Genomic DNA, 22429 nt, shown 5'->3' on the forward strand with positions numbered 1-22429 from the left:
GTTCTATAATTAGTAAACATATTTATTAGAATAATTAGGTAGTACTTGATTCTTAAATTGAACCTTTGCATTGGGAAAAAAGATGGGAGAGTTGGACTTTTCATTTGAGTACTTCGGCTTTTCAGTTGGTGTAAAGTCCTGTCAAACTAGGAAAATGGAAGTAACAAATCCTTGTAGAAACGAAGAAGAAACCCAAAAGAGGGGAATGGTTAAAAGTGACCAAAAGGAAGCTTTGGACGACTTATTTTCCGGTTCTTCAAAATTCGAAATGAAAGCAAATGACTTACGACTTGATCATTTAGGAACAATTGGAGAAAGTAATGGAATTGAATTTAAAAGTGAGGAAATCATCGATAGATTAGACACAAATGATGAATCAAATCAAGAGTTTTGTAGAGAAATAAGAGAAGCGCTGGTCAGTTGTCTGTCGTCAAAAAGTAGAACTCCTTTGAGCTGTAGCGACCAAATTAACAAATACTTGTTCTACGTCAAAAAGTGCAGATTCAGTGATCTTGACTTGTCTAAGAAGAGAATAGATTCAAAATTGTAATAATTTGCGGAAAATTGCTAAATTTGCTATTCCTTAAACTGAAAACTAAAATTTCAAATTAAATTGTGCATTCAATTGTGGAAGTAAAAAATGCGTTATTAAATTCGTGTAGGCCTAAGTATTTCTTATGTAATTTTAAACAACACTTATGTTATCAGATAAGCTAGTTCTTAAGAATTTAATAATTCTTTGATCGATATTTAAATTAAATTCAGAACTCAACTAACACATTTAAACATATTTCCCTCATGCCAGTTGGTAAACCACTAAATTGTCAGACGACAACTGACTGACATGGAATTATTACTGACGTGTAGGAGAACACAACGATACAAGACGCCAATAATTTCATGCAAGCCAGTTGTTTCATGACAAATCCGTATTTTCGGTAGGTTCCTTATAAGTAAAAACACAGATTGATCCGAGTGTTGTAAGTGTTTGGAGGTGTTATAATATTCGTAGATACTACCTATATTTGTGAGAGTTTCCAAATTGATAAAATCCAACCATGGGAAATACAAAAATTGTTTTAGGAGATACTTTTTTTTGGAAAAAGGGAGATTTAAAGGAGTATATTCCATTATTGTTTCGATGGTTGGTCGCCCTACCCTAATTGTAATTATTGTCTCTCGTGTCACAGTAAAAAAAAACTGATTTATGTATGCCTACAATGTTCGAGTATGAATATTTATTCGTAATGTTTTACAAATATACAAGTTTTTCTTAGTAACATTAAACCTTTCAAAGGCATTTAATGGAACATATGGATATTTATGATTTGTTTAGGTGTGAATTTCAATTCTGTTATCACTCTTAGACAAAATCATCAATAAATAAATCAATAACTACTTTAGTATTCAGGGTGTCCCTAAACTACCAGCCTAAATTTATTCTGGATTATCGAATTCCTAATTCATTTTACAACTGAAAGAAGTAATTTCTTTTGCAAGAATCATATATAAAAAGGTCAATGCATTTATTTAATACATTAACCGGAATGTGCATCCTCAAATGTGAGCCATCTCTTTCTTTTTTTACTCTTGAAAATTTGTACATAGGTACTGTTTTAAATCGTTGTTTATTGCATATTTTTTACCACATTGTTAAAATTAGCCATTTATTGCTTTGTACAACAAACTATGATCTATGTCCGCTGGCGTCTGTTTCAAACAGTCGAAAGGCTTCTGACCTTTTTCAGAATCGAACCGGTGGCTTTCTGATTGTTAGGCGACCACATTATCTCATCTTTCTGTAGTTAAACAGAAAATAAAGAACTAAAATCATATTTGAGCGCAACAAATAAGAAGTACGTCAGTATTTTGATAAATGCTTCAGTTATCTTCAGCAATAGCCAACAAGTTACAAGGCCATTTTATTTCGTGTTATTGCTGAAGGCAGGTAACAAATAACGATCACCAGTAACATTGTGTCTGTTATGAGGGTCATAACTCAGCAAAGTAATAATAAATCCAAAACCAATATTGGGTAACAATTTGCAGTACCTGTAGTAAACCCAATATTACATTTATGGGGCAGCAACATTCCAAAACACTGCTACAGGATGAGATGTGTTAAGCTCATTAATAACATATTGTATGTAGAAGCTGTAGAAGGTAACTGAAATGGAAAGAATATTAAAAACTAATTAGGCTAACTTTGATAGTCCTAATATTTTTACTGTATACAGGGCAAAGATATGTTCTACATCTATAGAAGCACCAAAGTGCTGAATATAAAAGTAAGTCAACATTTTAATATCCTACTTAGTTATTAACATTTTTTTAAATTGTATATATGTTAAAAATGTTGTGCTTAAGGTACGGTGTTTTCTTACGCAACCCAAATTACGTGTACCATAAGACACTGTTTAATGACAAAACAAGCAACATTTTGGTATCCCTGTAATGTTATTTACCTACGACCGTTTTTTAAAGTAGCCATTTCAGTTCAGTTCTTAGAATTGAAAAGTTTCACTTTACAGCTGTTTACTTTCATATCAGCATAGTTTCATTTCATATCAGCATAGTTTCATTTCATATCAGCATAGTTTTTCTCATATCAACACGGGTAACGGACCAATGAGGTTCAAGTATTGAAAGAAAAGAATTAAAATTGTAATGCTTCGAACATCAACTAATCAGCTGATCAGCTGATCAGTTGACAATTTTAATTGTTGATCTGACTTGTTCCTGTTGATACTCGCGTATTCTTAACCTAAGTTGGTAGAAGTTAAAGGAAGGTAGACTAAACTATTTCAAAAATGTCATTTAGAAAAAGTAAAGTTGACGAGATGGAAATGAGAGCACAAACTGCTTATAATATTCTATAATATTCGATGCTGAGATCCAACTGTAAATTAACTCTTTCACTATAATCATTAAGTTGTCAAAAAAAAAAAAAAAAATTAAATGCAATATTTCCCTAATTGTACCTGATACAGTATTCATGGTAAGAATGCTGCTAGCAGAACCTATTCCCTGAAAAAGGTAACTTATTATTTAACGAAGTTTTACAAACACGTGATTACATGAAATCAGCTGATTATACAATAAGTCGTTGCATCACTTTCAGTGGCACTGACAATAAACGAAAACATAACCTCTCTAAGAAGTTATGAGTAGTGATTGTTAGTAACTAGAAACCAGATTGTTAGTAATTAAAAAACTGTTGTAGGTAAAGTAGTGTACGCAACTCGCGTTAATAGTCTTTACGACACTCGTAGAAGTTTTTAAGGCACTCGCCAAGGCTCGTGCCTTAAATTTTCTACTCGTGTCGTAAAGACCAACTTAACGCAATCGATGCGTAAACTACTATTATTACTTCATTGCCAGTCAGTTGACATGTATTTTTGCATAGTTGTATATGAGTTTTAGTGTTACTGGGAATTTATTATGAATAAGTCTCTACTTGGTGTTTTCGCAAGCTCTGTGTTAAGCATGGGAAATCCATATTACGTCTTATTTACAACCTGCTGTTTCATAACAAACTAGAAGTTTTAACTTGTAACTTGTAATTTCCATTAGATTTGCATTGGACAATCAGCTGATTTACTAATGATTAGTTTCTAGTTTATTATGAAACGGGCTCCAGAAACAGAGTCTGTTGTGATTAAATATAACGGTCTCTAGAAAAATAGTACACAAAAAACAATGAATGCAAATTTTAAACTACAAAATTTAAACAAATAAAAAACAAGGAAATAACAACACAACAATCAGCTGTTATAGTAGTTTACGCAACGATTGTTAAGACCACGAATACTAAAAAATACCCGGTAAATATCATAAACATAAACAAATTACGTTTTTGGCCCGAAAGTAAACAAAACCATATGTTAATTAATTAATGCTTTTAGAATAGGAGTTTTGTTTACCTTTGGGCCAAAAACGTAATTTGTTTATGTTTGTGATTCATACCGGTATTTTTCTAGTATTCGTGATTTACGCGAGTTGCGTACACTACTTTACCTACGACAGTGTTTTAATTACCAACAATCACTACTCATAACTTCTATCTAACAGAGGTAACTTGATGCTTTCGTTTATATTACCTCTCATTGCCACTGACAGTGATGCAACAAATCATTGTACCAAACACAAACTGACAACTGTACTGTAACAATTAATTGGTCTTTTTAGTTGAAGTTCGAAGCATTACAATTTTACTTGTTTACTCTCAATCCTTGAATAAGTAAAACAATGCTGTTAAGTAAGTAAACAATGTTGTTAAGTGAATCTTTTCAATTAAGAACTGAGCTGAAATGGCGAGTTTAAAAATCTGTCGTAGTTACCTTATTGTATAGCCATACAGTATTATTCATTCGTAGAAATGTTTGTTTGTGTTCATGTTCGTTATTAATTCTCTCGTTTATATGCTTTGAAGACTTTTTGACGACCTCTTAAGAGCAACAACCACGTCTAGGCTTGACACTGACACCATAAGTGTGTCGAAACCGGTAGCTGTTAAGACTACCAAGGATTACCTTGGCAACAAAGATATCTAACCTCTAGATTAGTAATTGAAGTAATCCTGAAGACAACACCTCAGAAATCTATGATCATATGATGTATAACGGAAAACCCATTACTACCATAAATCTTACAAACAAATCAAAACTTTCATAATAATTTGCAAATATACACGAATTAAGCTACCTTTTAACTATAAAATTAATTTTAAAAACTGATCCAGTATAACTGTAGATTTAGGTGTACAAAGTTTAACAAAAATTTCTCTAACTCAGTATATTCTCACCACTATAAATTCGAAGGTGAGGAAATTGACCAAGTGGAATTAGAGTGATATTCTGAAAGATAATACAATTTCATACTCAATAAGGGCAGCCTAAACTAGGCTACAAATGGACTCATGAAAAACAAAAGCCTATGAAAAAGCAGAAAATGTTGTTTAAAAAAAAATCATCAACAACGTTTTTAAGGCACACAATCGTCATAAGCATAATTCTGTTTATCCTCCCAGCATTTAACTAAGATTTTAATAACTTCACTCTATTTATCGCAGTTAGCTGAATTTACGTAAAACCTAAAGAGAACCCGTCGGTTTCGACGGGTTTCGCCTAGTAAATTACATAAATTATAAGAATTTGTGTATTTACTTGAATGAGGCTTCATTTATACTCATTTGGTTGTAAGTTTGAACTATATGACTAATAAGTTAATCTTCAACTACAAATAAAATCTGATAAATTTGTATAGTTCATTATATACAGGGTGTTTGTAAACTCTCTCGAAAAAATTCACAGGATTATTCCTTGGGTTAATACATGAATATTTTACATTGTAAACATGGGTCGCCGGAGCCTCGTATTCCGTCTGTCTGTATGTATGTGTTTTTTATAAATAACCTTATAACTCAAGTTTGAATCAAGATACAAACTTTAAATTTGACACACTTCTGTATTTTAATGTGGTACACAAACATGCAAAATTTAATTTCGTTGACTATAGCCGTTTCAAAATGGCGGCGATCTAAAATCTTTGACCTCAAATTACATGAAAACTACTACTAGTACTAGAGCTACAAAAAACACAAACAGCTGAGTTATTAATTTTTAAATAATGAATAATTTCTTAACTGGCTTTTAATTGTTATTGTTTATTCTTCAAAATCATCTGATCCTTTCTAAATTGTTACGACAATGTAAGACAGCTGGTTGGACAGATGATTTTTTGGAGTTATTAGTTTTTTTAAATAATTAATAATTTATTTACTGGCTTTTAATTGTTATTGTTTATTCTTTAAAATCATCTGATCCTTTCTAAATTGTTACAAGAATGTAAGACAGCTGGTTTTCCCTAACAACAAAATTTAGTTTTTTTACTAGATGGTAAATGTATTAAGTGTCCTATTTTTACCTTAACTATTGAGATCTGTTTATGGTTACGTAATGTACTCTGTATCAGATGATTTTGATGAATAAAAAATAACAATTAGAAGCCAGTAAAGAAATTATTAATTATTTAAAAAATTAATAGCTCAGCTGTTTGTTGTCCGTTCTTTAAGATCTATGTGTCATTTGATTTGGCATAAAATTTCCTACATTTTGTTATCCTTGTGTTTTTTTGTAACTCTAGTGGTTTTCATGTAATTTGAGGTCAAAGATTTTAGATGGCCGCCATTTTGAAACGGCTTTAGTCAACGAAATGAAATTTTGCATGTTTGTGTACCACGTTAAAATTACCAAGTGTGTCAAATTTAAAGTTTGTACCTTGATTCAAACTTGAGTTATAAGGTTATTTATAAAAAACACATTCAGACAGAGAGACGGAAAACGAGGCTCCGTCAACCCATGTTTATAATGTAAAATATTCATGTATTAACCCAAGGAATAATCCTGTGAATTTTTTCTAGAGAGTTCACAAACGATATATCAAATTTTTACTATGCATGAAATTCATCGTGAGCTTGGTTGTAAATACCATTTTACTGTTGTATTTATAGACAACTTTATTTAAGCAGGCTCAGTTTTAACTATTTGGTAACATGCACCAATCTTCAATAAACGTCTGTGAGAGGATCAGGATATTAGACAGCGTGAGGTATGATCTTGGGAGGCGACGGGTGATAGATTGGAGTGGTTCTTGATTGAATGGGCCACTAACACCAACCTTCGACCAGTTAATGCCTAACACGTGTTGATGGGTTTATCCCTACACCTTCGCACGGCATAACACCATATATTAAAATATAAATGTTTGTATTTACATAAATTTCCATTATTACAAGTATGTAGCCATAGTTGGGTGATGATGGTGTTTTAATAACAATGCAAAGATTGCACTCATTGCTTCTTCTTGTCACGTTACCAGTAAGAAAATGACAATTGTGGGAAGAGTGACGGGTGCCATGATCGGATGTTAGCCGCAAGCAAGGGAGGTGATTATGATGTCACTGTGGTCGCATAAAGTAGCTTTGCACCCAGGTACGGATTTACTAACGCCTTGCTCGCCCTCTTGGTACCGGCATCCCAGTCCCTACATTTAAACGTCGGTTCTCGGCACGTAACCGTACCTAGAATTTTCTTGAAGTGTAACACATCGATAAATTAAACAGTTTGTTTTTCAAATTATTATCCTCTACGTCTGGGTATTTCTAATTTTAACAAAATGAGTAAACAGAAATTATTTAAGCTATTAGTGTTCTTACTGTTAAAGTAGGTATACAAAGACTATTGTGATTCGACGATGGGTAGATGATCATATAGACGTAAATACGATAACTGCCACAAAAACTACCATTGAAAATAATCACTTTAAAATAGGAAGGTATACACAGGATTATTGAAAAAATGTGCAAAATTAAACGGTTGGCACGTCTGTTTCTGTGATTTCAAATTGTTGATTGTTACACAGTTTAAAAGTTTTTGACAAGGCTATGTTTTGTTGATTAGTTGAGTACCACGAAGCCTGTAAGCAAGTAGCTACACTCTACTACCAAACAAGAATACTCATTTTATGTTTATAATTTCTCGTACTGTACTAATGCATTGTTAATGTTCAGAGGGACTTTCAGACCAAATTTAGGAAGAAGGCTGCTTATCAACTGCTTGCTTGTTGGATAAGGCAATTCAAGACAACTGGACGTAAAAGTATTCCCATAAAAGTTCCTCTCTCAAATTTAAAAGCTAAGAAAAAATAAAATAATTTCTTCCCTATTGGGAAAATTCGCTAAAAAGAATCATTCCATTAATCAAATATTATATTAAAATTGATTGCAAAAAACTCTCAACATATTTGAATGAGATCTCAACTTTGAAAACCATCATGAACACTGGACAGGCAGGGGTGTTGTTGATGTTTTTAAGTTCCAGTGAGCTGAAAATCTTCTGTGGCTGTTATAATCAGAGGTTTCAAACTATGATAGAGGTTTTTCCCGGAGGAGAAATATAAGCAGATGTGAATGTGGTTTGACCTAGTCAGCTCTGACATATACTGACATTGCATATTCTCAAGGGAGGATTGCTGCTGTACATCTTCCTGACTGAATGAATTCAATCCAGTCAACTGACATTTCAGTCAAATGCCCCCTTCCCTCTCTTAAAAACAAACAACTTTTTGAGCATGGGTCTAAAGTGTAAATTTCCTTTGGTTTTACACTTATTTTGATAAAATGCACTAAAGCAAATACAAATGGTTTGCTGCGAGAGGTGTATTTTTTATGGATTACAACCTTCAATTTATGATGGGATTGATGGGGAAACTGTATTAAATACAATATGAAACAAGAAGAAAAGAGCTTAATATTAAACTACAGTACACTCTGCCCTAGAAATGTTTCTTGTTTTTCAACATCATATCATAGTATGCAGATTTAATGTTTTAGCCATGAGTGAGGTCTCTATCAATATTATTAACATTCCAAAACCTAAGTAAACAACTTATATAAGATTTACCTTTTTGGTACATCATATGTAACCATAAGTAATAGTTGACAGAAAGATAAAAAACCTCATATAAGAAAAACAACTTAGATTTTTACAGTTACTAACAATTTAGATGTATTTAGTATTTACATCTGAACAGACTGTAAGGAAACTCAAACGTGAAATGTAAACCAAGGTATCAAAGAGCTCCTCTACCAAGGGAAATAGTCTTGGTAATCTCTCCAATCCCATGAGTTAACAATCCGGCTGCACAGACTCCGAACTTTGGCGTCAATCTGCACAGTGTTTAAACGGCTTTTTTGGTGTTTGTAAGCATTTTTGAACACCTCATTTTCACATTTATTAGCAGGCTTTGAAAACAAACATGTCTTAAAGGTTTAGGATCTGAGATATAATTCAAGTTGTCCCTGTCCCTCATATTAGACTAACATCATTGACTATACACCTCTACGATAGAGGTGTATATGCTATTATTTAGTTGTTTTTATTTCTTTTTTTACCTCTACGATTGACTTGACTAACAATCCCTCCTTGAACTGTCTGTGGATTTTAAAAATATTTTGCCAACTTAATGTCGATCAACGGCTTGATGTAATGAGCCTAATACAAAGCCTTAAAAATTATTGTAAGATGTCCTTCCAGTTTCGACATCCCTTACATTCTCAACAGCTCACCCCAATACAAACACATCGTTGTGCTGTCCCAAAGAAAATCGTTAAAGGGCATAAAATATTGAAAATTGTTATCGTCTCAATCAGTAATTATATTTTTGTAATAAAACCTACCTAACCTAGAGAGAAAATGAAAACATGAAAAATTTATTATTTCCAGTATAGTTTTGTTCAGTGGTTTGAGAGCTCTAAAAAATGTAAAGAGTTGCTCCGAGAGATTGACTTTCAAGCAACAAGAATAGCTTGGATTCAATATTGCAGCCTCGGTATACAAGGACTTGATTGGATATTGACATAGCAGATGGGTAAATCCTGTTGGTTGTCTTATCTAGGTCATGTATACAGAGTTTCCCTGAACACCAAACAACTTTTTTCAGTGTGAAATTCCTGTCGAAATTGAAAAAATTCCCTATTACATTAGGAACAAGTTATTATAAAATCTTTTTAAAAACTGTTGGAACAAAAGAACGGAAGAAGGACATCTGTATCAAATTTATTTAAGAAAACATTTTTAGTTTTTTTGTATTGATAACTTTCGGATCCTTTCTTAACGTAATCATACTTTGGCTGCACTGTTGGTGTGAAATTATATATGAGAATACAATTGAGGTCACAACACATGTTTTAAACTAAATTTTACAACAGTCCAAAGAACCTCAGTTCCTTTTTTGCATGTTGATGTTTTCAACATATTTTTCAGGGTTTCCATAAGAAATTTTGGTTTTTAAAAAGAAGTTAGAAAGATTTGTTTACAGCGCTTCATATTAAGCCGAATTAACACTGGAGCTCCCAAACAAATGTTTAAAACTCTGTTTTTTTTTTTGCAACAATTGTACTTAAAACTCTTTCCTCAATTTCCATTTGCCTTTTATTTTGTACAACAAAAACCATCCTGAAAGGCTTTGCCCTATATGGTTCTAAATTTTTCAATTATTTAAATGTGATTATTTCTCTTTCATTGTGTTGTTTGATTTTAAATAAGTTGAATAAAATTCAAAACAAAATTTCAGACAAGTTGGAACAATTTTTTATGTTTATGATGTTATTTTTCATTACATAGGCTACCTAAAAACATGGTGACTAATTGCATAAGTCAAAAAAGCATATCTTGATGTCTTATTATCTTATTATGGAAAACTTTTTGAGAGTTTGTGTTAGGATTATGAATACACATAGCAAGATATCTTATTTTACACCTATTACTTTCTTAATGGGACGAGTATACATTAATTGTACGTACCGGTACTGGGTACAGTTTTGGTTTCATTCTGATTTTTAGTGATTGATTTAGGACCTTTTACCATTAATTGATCATTCACCCTGTTGGACATCTATCATCAATCAGTGACTATCATTAATCTATTATTAATCAGTGACTCAATATTATCTTAGAATTTGCTTCCTAACTAAAGGTCAACACAGATTATTCTCAAGTAAGAATCAACACCTAAAATGTTTCCTCGCAAACAAATGTATACCATTAATAAATTCCAATGCTGTGAAATAGCTAAAGCCTGATGTAGTTTTTGAAATGTGACATAATTTGCAGACTTGCTGTGAGATGAGAGCTCTGGAATGGCTACTACTAGCAAGCGTGATGGCAGCGTGCTTCTCTCTACCTTCATACCAGGACTCTGGACCTGAGCAACCCTTGGTGAGCAGATCTCCAAGTCTTAGTAAACAAAAATTGATTTAGAACAGGAACCTACTGTAACAATTTAATTGGTAATGGATTTACAATGATTTTTACATTGTTGGTGTTAGTGATTTTTGGGACCTCGTCCAGTAATAACCATTTTGGGCCTTTTATCAGCTATGTTTTTTATTAAAACAAATCATAGTACTTTTATCAACTAGTAAATTTAATATAAAAATTAAATGAAATTATTTTGTTATCATGACAATGAAGTTTAAGACATCTTTAAAGTTCAATTAGGAGTTTTGTTTGATTGCTTTGGCCTTATTTTTGGATGTTGGGTCACCCATCATCAGAATGACAAATACTTCACACATAGTGTCAATTGTACTTACGATATACATTCAAGGTGTGTGCATGAAATGTTTAAGGACATTATTTGAATACGAGCATGAAAAACATTTTTCACTACATGTACTCAGGACCTAAATTTTTGGGTCATCAGGGTTGATCGTTCATCATTGAAATACCAACAACTTGTTTAATGTCACAGCCTGATTGAGTGTTAACAACCAGACTCTCAAACATCCATCAATCATGTCTTTACACAATTTGCTTTCAAATAATTTTCAAACGAGTTTCAGATAGGCAAATCCAGAGTGACAAGAGCTACATATAGGAGGCCGCCGAGCTTTCTTTTCTTGCTTGGACAGTTTTTTGGTCAGGTAATATTTTAATATTAGCAACAAACTTTATCCTAAGCTATTAATAGTTTTGGTTACCGTACATTCTGTGTGGTAAAAGTGCAAAAGAGACAAATATTGGTTGGTCAGCTGTAACCAAAGAACTTTACAATTTAACAATGAAGTGTTAATCATTCATTTGTGATGAAAGATCAACATTATCTGATTGAAGGGTATAATGATTTGCACTTTCAACTAGTTGTTAAGATTACTTAGTGTTTTAGCTTGAAGACATGATTTCTAAAATAGACAGATATGAGGATGTATGAACAAAAATGTCTATTTAAAAGTCACGTTTCGTGGATAGATATTTAAAATAAAAGACTTTTCCGTTCTACCTAGTAGTTTATTTCAAAAGTTATCCTCCATTTCCTGTGACACAAGCTTGTGATATGTTCTTTCCAAAAGCACCTGCTTCAAAAATTGGCATGATTTACTTTTACAGACAATATCTGACACTGGAGCAGCTGCCAGAAACATCAGTAAGATATTTAATGATCAGTTCACCACTACAACACCCTCTCCAGATGTAAGTAGTTACAGATAACATAGCCAACACAAGGCTAAAGAATGGTAAGCATGATGTAAAGAATTTGTTTGCACTACTGATACTTAACGAGTTGATTAACTATTGGTTATAGCTGTAAAAGATAAAAGATAATTTGCCATAACTATTCTATTTATTTAAACATGACAGGGATTTTTTATTTCACAGTCCTGAATCAACCACTTGACGCATTCTCATGATTTTTGTGTTGAAAGAAAGATAATTTTGAAATGAAGGGAATGTCAAAGCCATAATTTTAATTCAGGGTTTCAGTTTGTTTAGAAAATTTATTCATAATTTTTAAAAGTCTAGCAGCTAACCAACGCTAGCAATTTAAGGTCCTTATTTTCCGATAAATTTCTCATAAAGACCTTTCATTCAAGTACCGGTATGCGGTTGATAGGTGTGCGGCTTACATTTTCTCTATAGTTTGTGTTCCTTAATGTATATGTTACCGGCAAAGTATAATCAGGAATGCTATACAATGCTTAATGAATCAGGCAAAGTATGAAATTAAGCTCATTAGGTCATATACTTAGTCTTACATACAAAGTCATTCTATAGAATGTCCGTTGGCACTGCAGGTAAAGGTTGAATGATCAAAGTAAAGATCAATCATAAAGTTCCTTGTCGACTTTTCGGCAAACTTTTGGTATGTCATAAAAAAATTGCGCTTGTACCAGAGTTGGCTGCAACACCGAATAACTTGTTGGGCGTTCCGATTTAAAATTTTGCAGTTTTTCAGAATTTGGACACTTACTTTGCTCATATATGTTTTCTTATACTGCAAATTAAAGTGACACTTTTGTCACTTTAGGTCCTGCTGAAATATGACTGAGTGAAAATTTATAAACGTACGTTTTTAAGAAAAGCACTTAATAATTTTTTTTCTCTTTTTCAGAACTTTTTTTTATTGCATTTCCATTTGAAGTTTCATAAAATGTCTATGGTAACGCAATATCTTTGGTAGTTTTTTATTAATATAGCATATTTGACGGAAAAACACAAAATTCTGTCATACGACCATAACGAACGTAAAAATGAATATTAAAAATAGTTAATGGTATTTTTATAAATATGTTTTGCTGTAAATAGATTTAGTTTTAGGGCCATTTTGCAATAAAAAGCTCACTAAGCTTTTGGTATATTTGGTATAAAAAAAAAGAAATTAAACATTTTTTAAAAAGCTGTAAAAAAATCTCTTTAAGTTTGTATAGCTCGGAACAAACCTTACCGATATATGAAAAACCTTTATGTTTTTAATAAGGCTTCCTTCTTGTGTGTGTAAAAAAATTTGAATATGATGATAATATCAATTTTTGAATTTGTTATGATCCAAATCATCAACGTTGTGGTCAGGTACAAGTGTTATGGTCTGGAATTGGCGATTAACGAGAATCACTATATTGTTTATTTAGGTTTTCCTTCCACTACTCTTATTATTATAATATTCCACAAGAATTCATAAACCATAATTAATTTTTAAAATGTAATAGTTTTACACATAACTCCTATACACTATAATCTTTAACTTATATGAGGCAATAAAGATACCTGTCTATGTAAAAATAGTTAAAAATCTATTTTTTTACATCCTTAAATTAATTGTACTGTTACAAGAAAAATTGTTGTCGCAATTTACAAAGATATTAACATTTTTTTCACGACCATAACAAATTTCACAGTACAATTGATAAAGCTATTTTGGTTGTGAAAAAACCCGCGATGATCGTGATACTCTAGTCGTGAAATCACATATTATTTGGCTCTATTCTGGTGGCAGCCTTACACCTCATGTTTGAGGAGGCAAAGTGGATTTCTAGGTTAACGTAGCAATTCAAATGTTATATCAACAAAAATTAACACCATGTCTACTTTATTACACGACTAAGTACGGTTCGTGCACACCAAAATTACAAAAAGCCCAAAGTCACCTAAATTAATCTTGTACTTCATTTTTTTACCGCAAAACCAAGGGTACAACAACACTATTGCACAACCCGAACCAGTCTCTAAAACCAACCGACGTTATCGCTGCCAGGATTGCCACTGTCGTGTTCCAAAGTTGCAAATTTTGCCATTATGGTCGGGACGTCAAATCGAAGTACAGACCTATTTTGTCATAGTAGTCAGTTTGCAATGAAAACAAAATTATTATATGCTCCTTTTTTGTAAGTTTAATAACTATTGATGACTATAAAAACATAGCTTTATATACACTGTTTCTGAATGCAGGCTGTGACAGAAGAAGGTACAAACTCAACAGAAACTCCTCCTAAACCTATCACAAGAGACACACTATTTAGGATATTGGGCAACAACTTCAGAGGTCTGCAGAGGCTCTTCAACACAGAGTGGCAAGCAGCTGTGGATGTGAGTGTATACAAGTGTAACAAATTGGTTAACTTCATTTTAAATACTCCAGAGTACCAACAGACATAATTTGGAGCAGTATCCTGTTTTTGTTTGGTTTGCCTTTGTTTAAATTAGCAGAAATTTCAGTTAAGTTGAAAAAAACCACAGATTTTTTATGTCTGTAAATAGCAAAATATTGCTCTTAACATATGCAACAGGGTGAATGCTTCCGATCACAAAAACAATGTGATTATTCCCTGCGACGATTGCTCTGTCAATAGGTTTTAGCACATTGTTTAACATTTTCCAGTCAAACATAGCCTTTAAAACCTTTAAAAACAGGCAAATTGAATAAGTGTACCACGTAGGTTGATTTTGGCTGGATGTTGCAGCTTTCAAACTACCGACTGTTTGTAGCAGCAACACTTGCTTATTGAAGCTTCAAACAATGTTTTTGGGAAACAAATCAAAAGCTAAAAAGAATTTTTAAACAATGAATGGAAATAATCATATTGCCAAACCTGTAAGCAGTACGTATAATAGATAATTTCCACTTTGTTCATCCTCGCTCCCATTTGCGAGGGGGATGACTATTCCTACTCGTTATTAAATCAGGTGATTTCACTGTTGACGTTTCTATAAAACACTAAAATCCAAGAATCATACATAAAAAAGCAAAAAAAGCCTAAATGACATTTTATTTACAACTAAAAAGTAATCTGTTGTTTATGAGAGGATGGATTAAATAGGGTGAAAGTAAAAACCTCGTGATGTGTGTTAAGCATAAACAGTCATTGACGCTTTCAAAATCAGTGCTTCAGTGGCAATGAAATACTTTACGCTTTTAGTACACAAAAAGCTATTTCAAGAACTATGTTTTTAAGGTGTGTTGAAAAAAGTGCAAATTAAGAAATGGTGAAAAAAACCTCACAATATACAACCAAATGAAAACTAAAACAGAAAATTATTCAACCCCCTAACCCTTTAATGAAACAAGAATTAATTGTATGTATCTCATTATTTAAAATTTGAGTAATCTGTTATTATACTGTACTATATACTGGCAACTTTTAGAGTAAACACCAACATGCTTGCAATAGTTAACTATTGCAGATTTGAAAATGCAAAAGTAAAAAAAAAAAAATGCTTAAATAGTCGGTTTTAATTTGTTGGATCTGTCTGAATAGGCCACAATTAAAATCCTAGCATGTATAAATTGTACTTTTTACTACTTTAACCAAAATTTGAAACCTACTAATGTGACATAGAGAGATAGCCCAACTCAACACAATATGTCCATTCTATAAAGGATTTTAATTATACTTTGGCTATGGTTAAGTAGTAATGACAAATAAAAAAACTCTGTAAGGAGGAAACTATTGTAGATAATCAAAAGTTTGTATGTTCCAGCAATCAAGTACGAATGTGGCCAACTTCAGGAAGGAACTAAGGGAGGCTGTGAGACCATTCTTACTACCTAATAGAAACTTGACAAATAATCAAACATAGCATTGCTAAACAATTGTAGGGATTAGTTATTTATTCAATTTATAAATTATATAGAGAGGGATGGTATTAAAAATGAATAACTAGTTAAAATTCAACCTCTTGAATGTTTGAATTAGAGAAACTTCAAGATTTTAAATATACCATGTAGGAGAAGTTTCAAATTTTACACATTGACTTTTGGTTAATTCATTTTAATATAATTCCTCTCTTATACGTTTTAAGTATTTATCCCATTAATATCCTTTACATGTATTTTAAATATTGAAAAACTGTAAAAACTGTATATTGTACTTAGAAATGTATTATATTTGTGAATAAAAGTCCAAACATTATTATGTAATGGGTGTTTGGTAAAAAAGTCCCTCATGCGCCAGTTTATTGTAATCAGTGTTTCAGAACCCACACAAATTTTTTTTAACATCGTCCCTTGATTTGAAAGAAAATAGCCTATTAGTGGACAGCCTATATTCTGTATGATGGAACCTGTTTCCTAAAGCACGGGACACACTAGGCCGCTCGCCAGCCGCTGGTGATCAGCGACTGGCAATCAGCGACTGGCAACAGCACCACCAAGCAGCAGCTTTTGCACAGATCACACTAGGCTGCTTGTCAGCCGCTACACATTACTACTTTTAGTCGCTAGTTTAAAGCTCAATTCTTGTCGCCATTTCGTCCTTGGGTCCTCATAAATCAGTACTTAATCTAATATTGAGGATGTGTATGAAAGAAAAAGAACGTTACATAGAAGCAGGTATTTAAACCAATTTATATATTCAACGTAATTCAAAAATGACAACATCAATAATCAAAAATGAAAAAAGAACTTTATTTAAAGATGCTTAGTGAGGCGCATAAAGAGGCGTTAGTGGACAGTTAGTGGACCAAGCCTTGGATACAAAAAAGGAACAATTATGAGCTTATTCCAGCCGGTTGCAAAAATTAAAAGAAGATGAATCAGAAACATACAAAAATGTTTTACGAATTTCCCCACATACATTCCAGGAATTGCTAGAATTAGTTAAACCTCTAATTGAAAATATTTAGACAGGTGCTTTTGTGAAAACCCAAGTTATGAAAATTATTTTTGGTTGCCGCTGGCACGCTTCTGGAAGTGGTCTGACTACGCTGCTGGCTGGCATCAGCGAGTGTGAGTGGTCACGTGACCTCTAGCCCCCGCTGCCTCGCTACCAAAAGTTTACTTTGCCAGCCATTGACAAATGCTCGCTGGCTGCCGGTGTCAGCTGCGAATTTTGTGGTCACATTAAGCTGACAGTAGCGGCTTCTTTCAATTCGCCACTGATGCCAACCTAGTGTGACCCGTGTTTTATCTTTACCGAGGACTTAGCCTGAAGTCATTGTACAGTCCCCAGGTAGACGAATGATCAGGAAACAGGTTTCATCATAAAGAGTATACAAGTATTCTTGAGTGTCCATAAAATAAATTTCTATAGGTTTGTCACTTAGTTTATAATTATAAAAACATTAGGTTGTTGTACTTTAAAATTAATTTAAATTGGCGGGCAGGAATACACTCTAGACTGCGAAAGGTAATTCAAGAGGAAATACTTATAAGTAATTTATCTTTTATATGAAAATTCAGGAAACTGAAATCAGAACATAGTCTTATTTGAAAATCTTATTATTTATAAATAAAATTCAAAGTGTTGTAAAATAGAATATCAGTGATGATGAGTACATATTGAAAAGAAACAGGCTATCAATCGTACGCTTAACTGTATATTATACAAACTATGCACTACAAATAAATAAGAATGAAGTCAAATATATTTCGATGTCTATGTACTAAGATTTAAGGCATAGGATCAGCATTATAGACTTATATATAAATTGCAGTTCTCACTCATTGCTTTTAGTTAGACTAGATATAATAGGATAATATATTACAAGGAAAACTATGTGTGTTGAATGTAACGGACATATTTACATCATAAATCATTCAGTTTGGTTGTTCATAGTTAAAAGTAATAAAGAACAATACTAAATTATAATTTTACAGCAAATTAACTCCGCTGCATGATGAAAAACAGTTAAAGAAGAAATACTAAATTTTATGTATAACATAAAATTATTACCATGAAAATCTGGTACTTAAAAATATGCTCACCAAATACACAGAGCAGAATAAACCTTAATATTACATTTCAACACACAAATTTCATTCAATAGCAACCCGCGCAATGAATAAAGATTATCTACAGAAATCCAATATAGTACAGTGGTAACAATCAACATAACTAATAAACTTTTGATTCTAAAAGTATCACAAAATCAACAAGAAATATAATCCCGCTCACTGGTTGTGCCGCACACATAGATTCAGCCGACGACATGTATATCACAATGTAAACAAGAAAGCGTAGAAATTACCCTAAAAGTAACAGTCAAAGCACCATTTGATGTAGATGAGGTGTCCTTTTGTCTGTGGAAGAAAATACTTTTAACACTTGAGAGACAAACACTGTAGCTTACGAGTTATTTACATCCTAAAAGGTAATATTGGAGGTTATCAGTATTTGGACACCATTGCTCCATTTAACGATAAATTTTTCATAAAAAATAAAAGAATTATACATTGCCTTTGAGTTATTTTACATAGTTCCATGTTTATGGTTACAATTATGTTGAAAACAATAATTTACTATTTGAAACAATCAACCACAAAAGAACTTTTTTATTTCATGATAGTAGCCTAATCAGTTGTACACATATTCATATCTATTTTGGTTTTATTAAGATTATGAGTTATTTTAGAGTAAATAAGTAATGGTTTTGGCCTCTTTCTATGATTTCTCACAGAATTAGAGGTGTTTAATTCTGGTTACCAACCAAATCAAAACGTTCATGATACTAACATTTTGGAAAGTTAGTGTCGAATCTCCACCAAGTGATATTTTTTTAACACAGTTAAAAGATTAAAGAAACTGACAGTTATATAAAATATTTTTCTTAGTTTAGTACCACTCAATTGATATGATAATTAAAGGTAATTAATATTCACAATAAATAGTAATATTAATACCTTTTACTTTTGAAATTGAGTATTTAAGATACTATTTACAACAGGCAACTACAAATGGTTTCAATATTGTTTGCATTATTTTACTTTTCAATCTTACACTTTTTACCTTTGAATTTTACAAGTGTGACAAACTATAAAGCTTACCTTATCAATTGGTTTGTTTACCTTCTAAGCTTGTGCACAGTTGTATGACTACACTACCTTATGAACACCTTACCAACATTGATAAGAAATTTATTTTGAATGATCAAAAATCGTCAATGAGTTTGGCTATTTATATTTACATTCTCCATCAGCATGCGATTATAGCATTTAACATTGGAAACTTGGTTTAAAACTTACTTTTGTTGTCTTAGATACTTGTCATTCTTTGCCATAATTTTGGATCTGCTTTCAGTGTTTTCTTTGTGTGAAAATGTAGAATGAAGAACAATCCAACCCAACTAACTCATATCAAAACAGAAAAATGATGCAGCTTTATAACCAAAATAAAACATTTGAGGGTTCAAAAACAGTTATAGAAGAACCTCCTGACAATAGAAAAGCTATGGAAGCAGTGTGTGGCCGTGTTAAGAGTCTTAAACACTAAAAAATGTACATGGAAGCATTTTTGGGGTGAGAACTGCGTATAAAATGTCTTTTAGGCTACTAAGTTGAATCCCAAGCTTATTTTTGTACGTATTCACTACAAAAGTGCACAACTAGAATCATATAATTTAGTTAAACATACACTACTGATCCATTAGTGTTAAATTCAATCTGAGGATTAAAGTAGCAATATCTTGCATCATGGTCCCATTGGATAAAAGACGACAGCTGTGTTTTAGAACTTCTATTTCGGCGAGTTTCACACAATTCCTTTAGGTTTAAACAATTCTTTCCTGACTCCTTATCAAATCAGCTACAACAAAGAGAGGAGATTAACAGATTGAAAACAGCTCATTCTCGGGTTTACGATTCAACTAGTCTAGACTCAATACTGCTACCTTATCCTGGGATACCTACAGTATATAAGCGATACACGACTACCTTCTACTCAAACAATGAAAAGGAGCAAGCAAGTGAAGACTCACAAAGACTTATCGCTAAATTGTGCAGATATGTAAACATTGCTCCCACCCCGCTGATTATGGTTGACTTGTTTGGAAACTGTTTTACCTTTCACAGTTCCTCATTTTGATAATTTGTATGGCTAAACGATTCAAAACTGAACTACAAACATCAAAGAATTGCGGCTCTGATGTTAGAATTATGATCTTTGTGCCATTCTATCACATACACTGGCACTGGCAAGTGTGAATCTGAAACTATGCATGATTATTGATTGGTTGAAGTATGAGTTACAACTGTTTACTGTAAGACCAAAAATGTCAAAGAGTAAAAATTATAAAAACGAAAGCTTAGATGTTTAGTTGGTTAATTAATCACATTGATTACTCTCAGGGTTTGAAGCTCGTGTGCATTTACTCAAATATCCATTATTAATAAATCAGATTTTTTTTAAGAATTGAACAAAAAATATGAGAATTCAAACAATTAAAAATTAGACAAGATACTTCACTTGTTGTTTATGCTTAATGTGGAGATGGATCTCTTTTGCAAAAACTCATCCAATGGAACTACCCTTGGCATAGGAGTGAGCTTACAGCTCGGGATCGCTTGGTCATAGAGTTTTAGACAACAAATTAACATTGGTGTTTGGTAGGATTTTCACCTTAAGACTTCAGCAAAGAGGCCCAAATCTCTAACCAATAAATTGGCTATTCACAAAAACTGTTTAAGTATTTAAAATTTTGTACAATAGTAAATCCTACAATTTATTTTATATAAAATGTCACACATTTTAAACTCACAGGTAAATAAAGTAAAGTTTGTCCTTTTGTTTGGGTTGTACACAACTCTATCCCTTTTTGGTGATTTTAATGAATCTTCAAGGTACAGAAAGAAATATTTTCTGAATATTTTTAAATCAGTGGCACATTAAGAATTATGTAAATAAAAAAAATTAAATGGAAAATAATTAGCCTATTGTTTGTTTTGGAAGGGTTGAAAAAATAAACCAAACAATTTAGGATCTTCTATTCAAAAGGTACTTTAAAGCGTAAAACAGTTTCCAAAGAGTATGCAAACCGTTAAATACATGTGTGCTAAAATTATACTAAATGTTGACAAAATTATTATCTTTATTATTATCAATATTATTAAATAAAGACTATTTACAACAGTATAGAATATTCTGCACAGCAGACATAGAATAGGCACCAAAGTTGCTCTGAGACTTCAAGACCTGACGGGGAAGAGAGTGCAGGAAATTTCAGGGTAAAACATTCTTCCAAAAACACCCACGGCAAACTTCGGGAAGTGCATCTTAATACTATTCCAATCTAAAACACATCTCCTAAAAAAATATTCAAACTAGTTTAGAGGTTATTAATACATGACATATTGTGGAACACTCCTTTACTACAGCAGTTATAAGCCAATTGTCTGGGTAGCCTAGTGGTTATAGCGCTCACCTTCAAACATGAAAATGCTGGCCATTTGTCATAGAAAATCAAATCAATTAATTATACTATCTAATAAAAGATAAGATTGATGTAGATAGTAACAAGACCAGGATTTTAAACGTTCCCTGACAAGAAATACCAAAGACATAAAAGCACACAAACATGATTTTTTTGCACTGGTTCATACATAACAGCATCGTTCAATTTTAGGTAAGTAGAAGTATTATGTGCAGAATATATAAACATTGTGTCAATTCAGATTAAGATGGTAGAGAACTGTAGCTGCCTACTACAACATTAGTTCCTATTACAGTAAAATTATCAAAACACCGGCGCTAGCAAAATTTATGCATCAAATTGCTTGCAACTTCTGTACATTTGACAAGGTGAATAATTTCTCTAGCAATAAAACAACCTATATTATATATTTGAGTTAAATATTTGACTGCAACGTTGTTGTTGGACATCAAAAGCAATTCAATAACAAATGTTGTTATTTCAAAAAACAAGAAGACCGTAACAATTACACCTACTAAAACAATTTGATCCGGGAACAATTTAGAAACTTGAGTAGTTTGTATTCCTTAGTTTTGTTGGATGTCTTAGGTTACCAGACCAAAATTTGTATTGCTTACTGTGCATTTTATGAAATTTTCAATTGATATTTTCTACAACAACCTCTAAACTGCAACTCAGGACTCGTCTAACGGGAACTACGGGAAAGTTGACTGCACTGCTCTTCCCAGGCAGCTCTTTGAGATTCTCAAACTCTCTCAAGATATTATGAATACAATACAATAATTACAAAGCATGGTGAAATATTTTTGGACCCTAAGGAAATATCAAAATGCACTACGGTACAATATTATGATATTACATGCTATAAGAAACGGTTAGAGAAATAAACGTCCGTGGCAACAAGAGTTTTGTTATGATGATTTATAAAACCTTTAGTAAACATTAGCGTC

General features: G+C 32.3%; 2 protein-coding genes across 3 annotated transcripts in view; one reads left to right on the forward strand and one right to left on the reverse strand.

The window, feature by feature from the left end:
• The window catches only part of LOC128989767 (uncharacterized), a 53204-nt gene extending 37051 nt beyond the window's left edge, over positions 1–16153 (forward strand). The window contains exons 2-6 of one of the 2 annotated variants that reach the window (XM_054411805.1): positions 10674–10778; positions 11399–11485; positions 11949–12032; positions 14286–14423; positions 15816–16153. In XM_054411805.1, coding sequence (XP_054267780.1) covers positions 10686–10778; positions 11399–11485; positions 11949–12032; positions 14286–14423; positions 15816–15914 — 501 coding nt within the window. In that variant the 5' untranslated portion in view covers positions 10674–10685 and the 3' untranslated portion in view covers positions 15915–16153. The remainder of the gene's footprint in view (positions 1–10673; positions 10779–11398; positions 11486–11948; positions 12033–14285; positions 14424–15815) is intronic. The other variant, XM_054411806.1, reaches the window with a different exon arrangement.
• A 1400-nt stretch (positions 16154–17553) lies between these two features.
• The window catches only part of LOC128989647 (potassium voltage-gated channel subfamily KQT member 1), a 349887-nt gene continuing 345011 nt past the window's right edge, over positions 17554–22429 (reverse strand). The window contains exon 15 of the mRNA XM_054411608.1: positions 17554–19855. Coding sequence (XP_054267583.1) covers positions 19847–19855 — 9 coding nt within the window. The 3' untranslated portion in view covers positions 17554–19846. The remainder of the gene's footprint in view (positions 19856–22429) is intronic.

This window comes from Macrosteles quadrilineatus, unplaced genomic scaffold, assembly GCF_028750875.1.
Source record: "Macrosteles quadrilineatus isolate MER2022 unplaced genomic scaffold, UCM_ALF_1.0 Scaffold_3__2_contigs__length_128488019, whole genome shotgun sequence".
NCBI lineage: Eukaryota > Metazoa > Arthropoda > Insecta > Hemiptera > Cicadellidae > Macrosteles > Macrosteles quadrilineatus.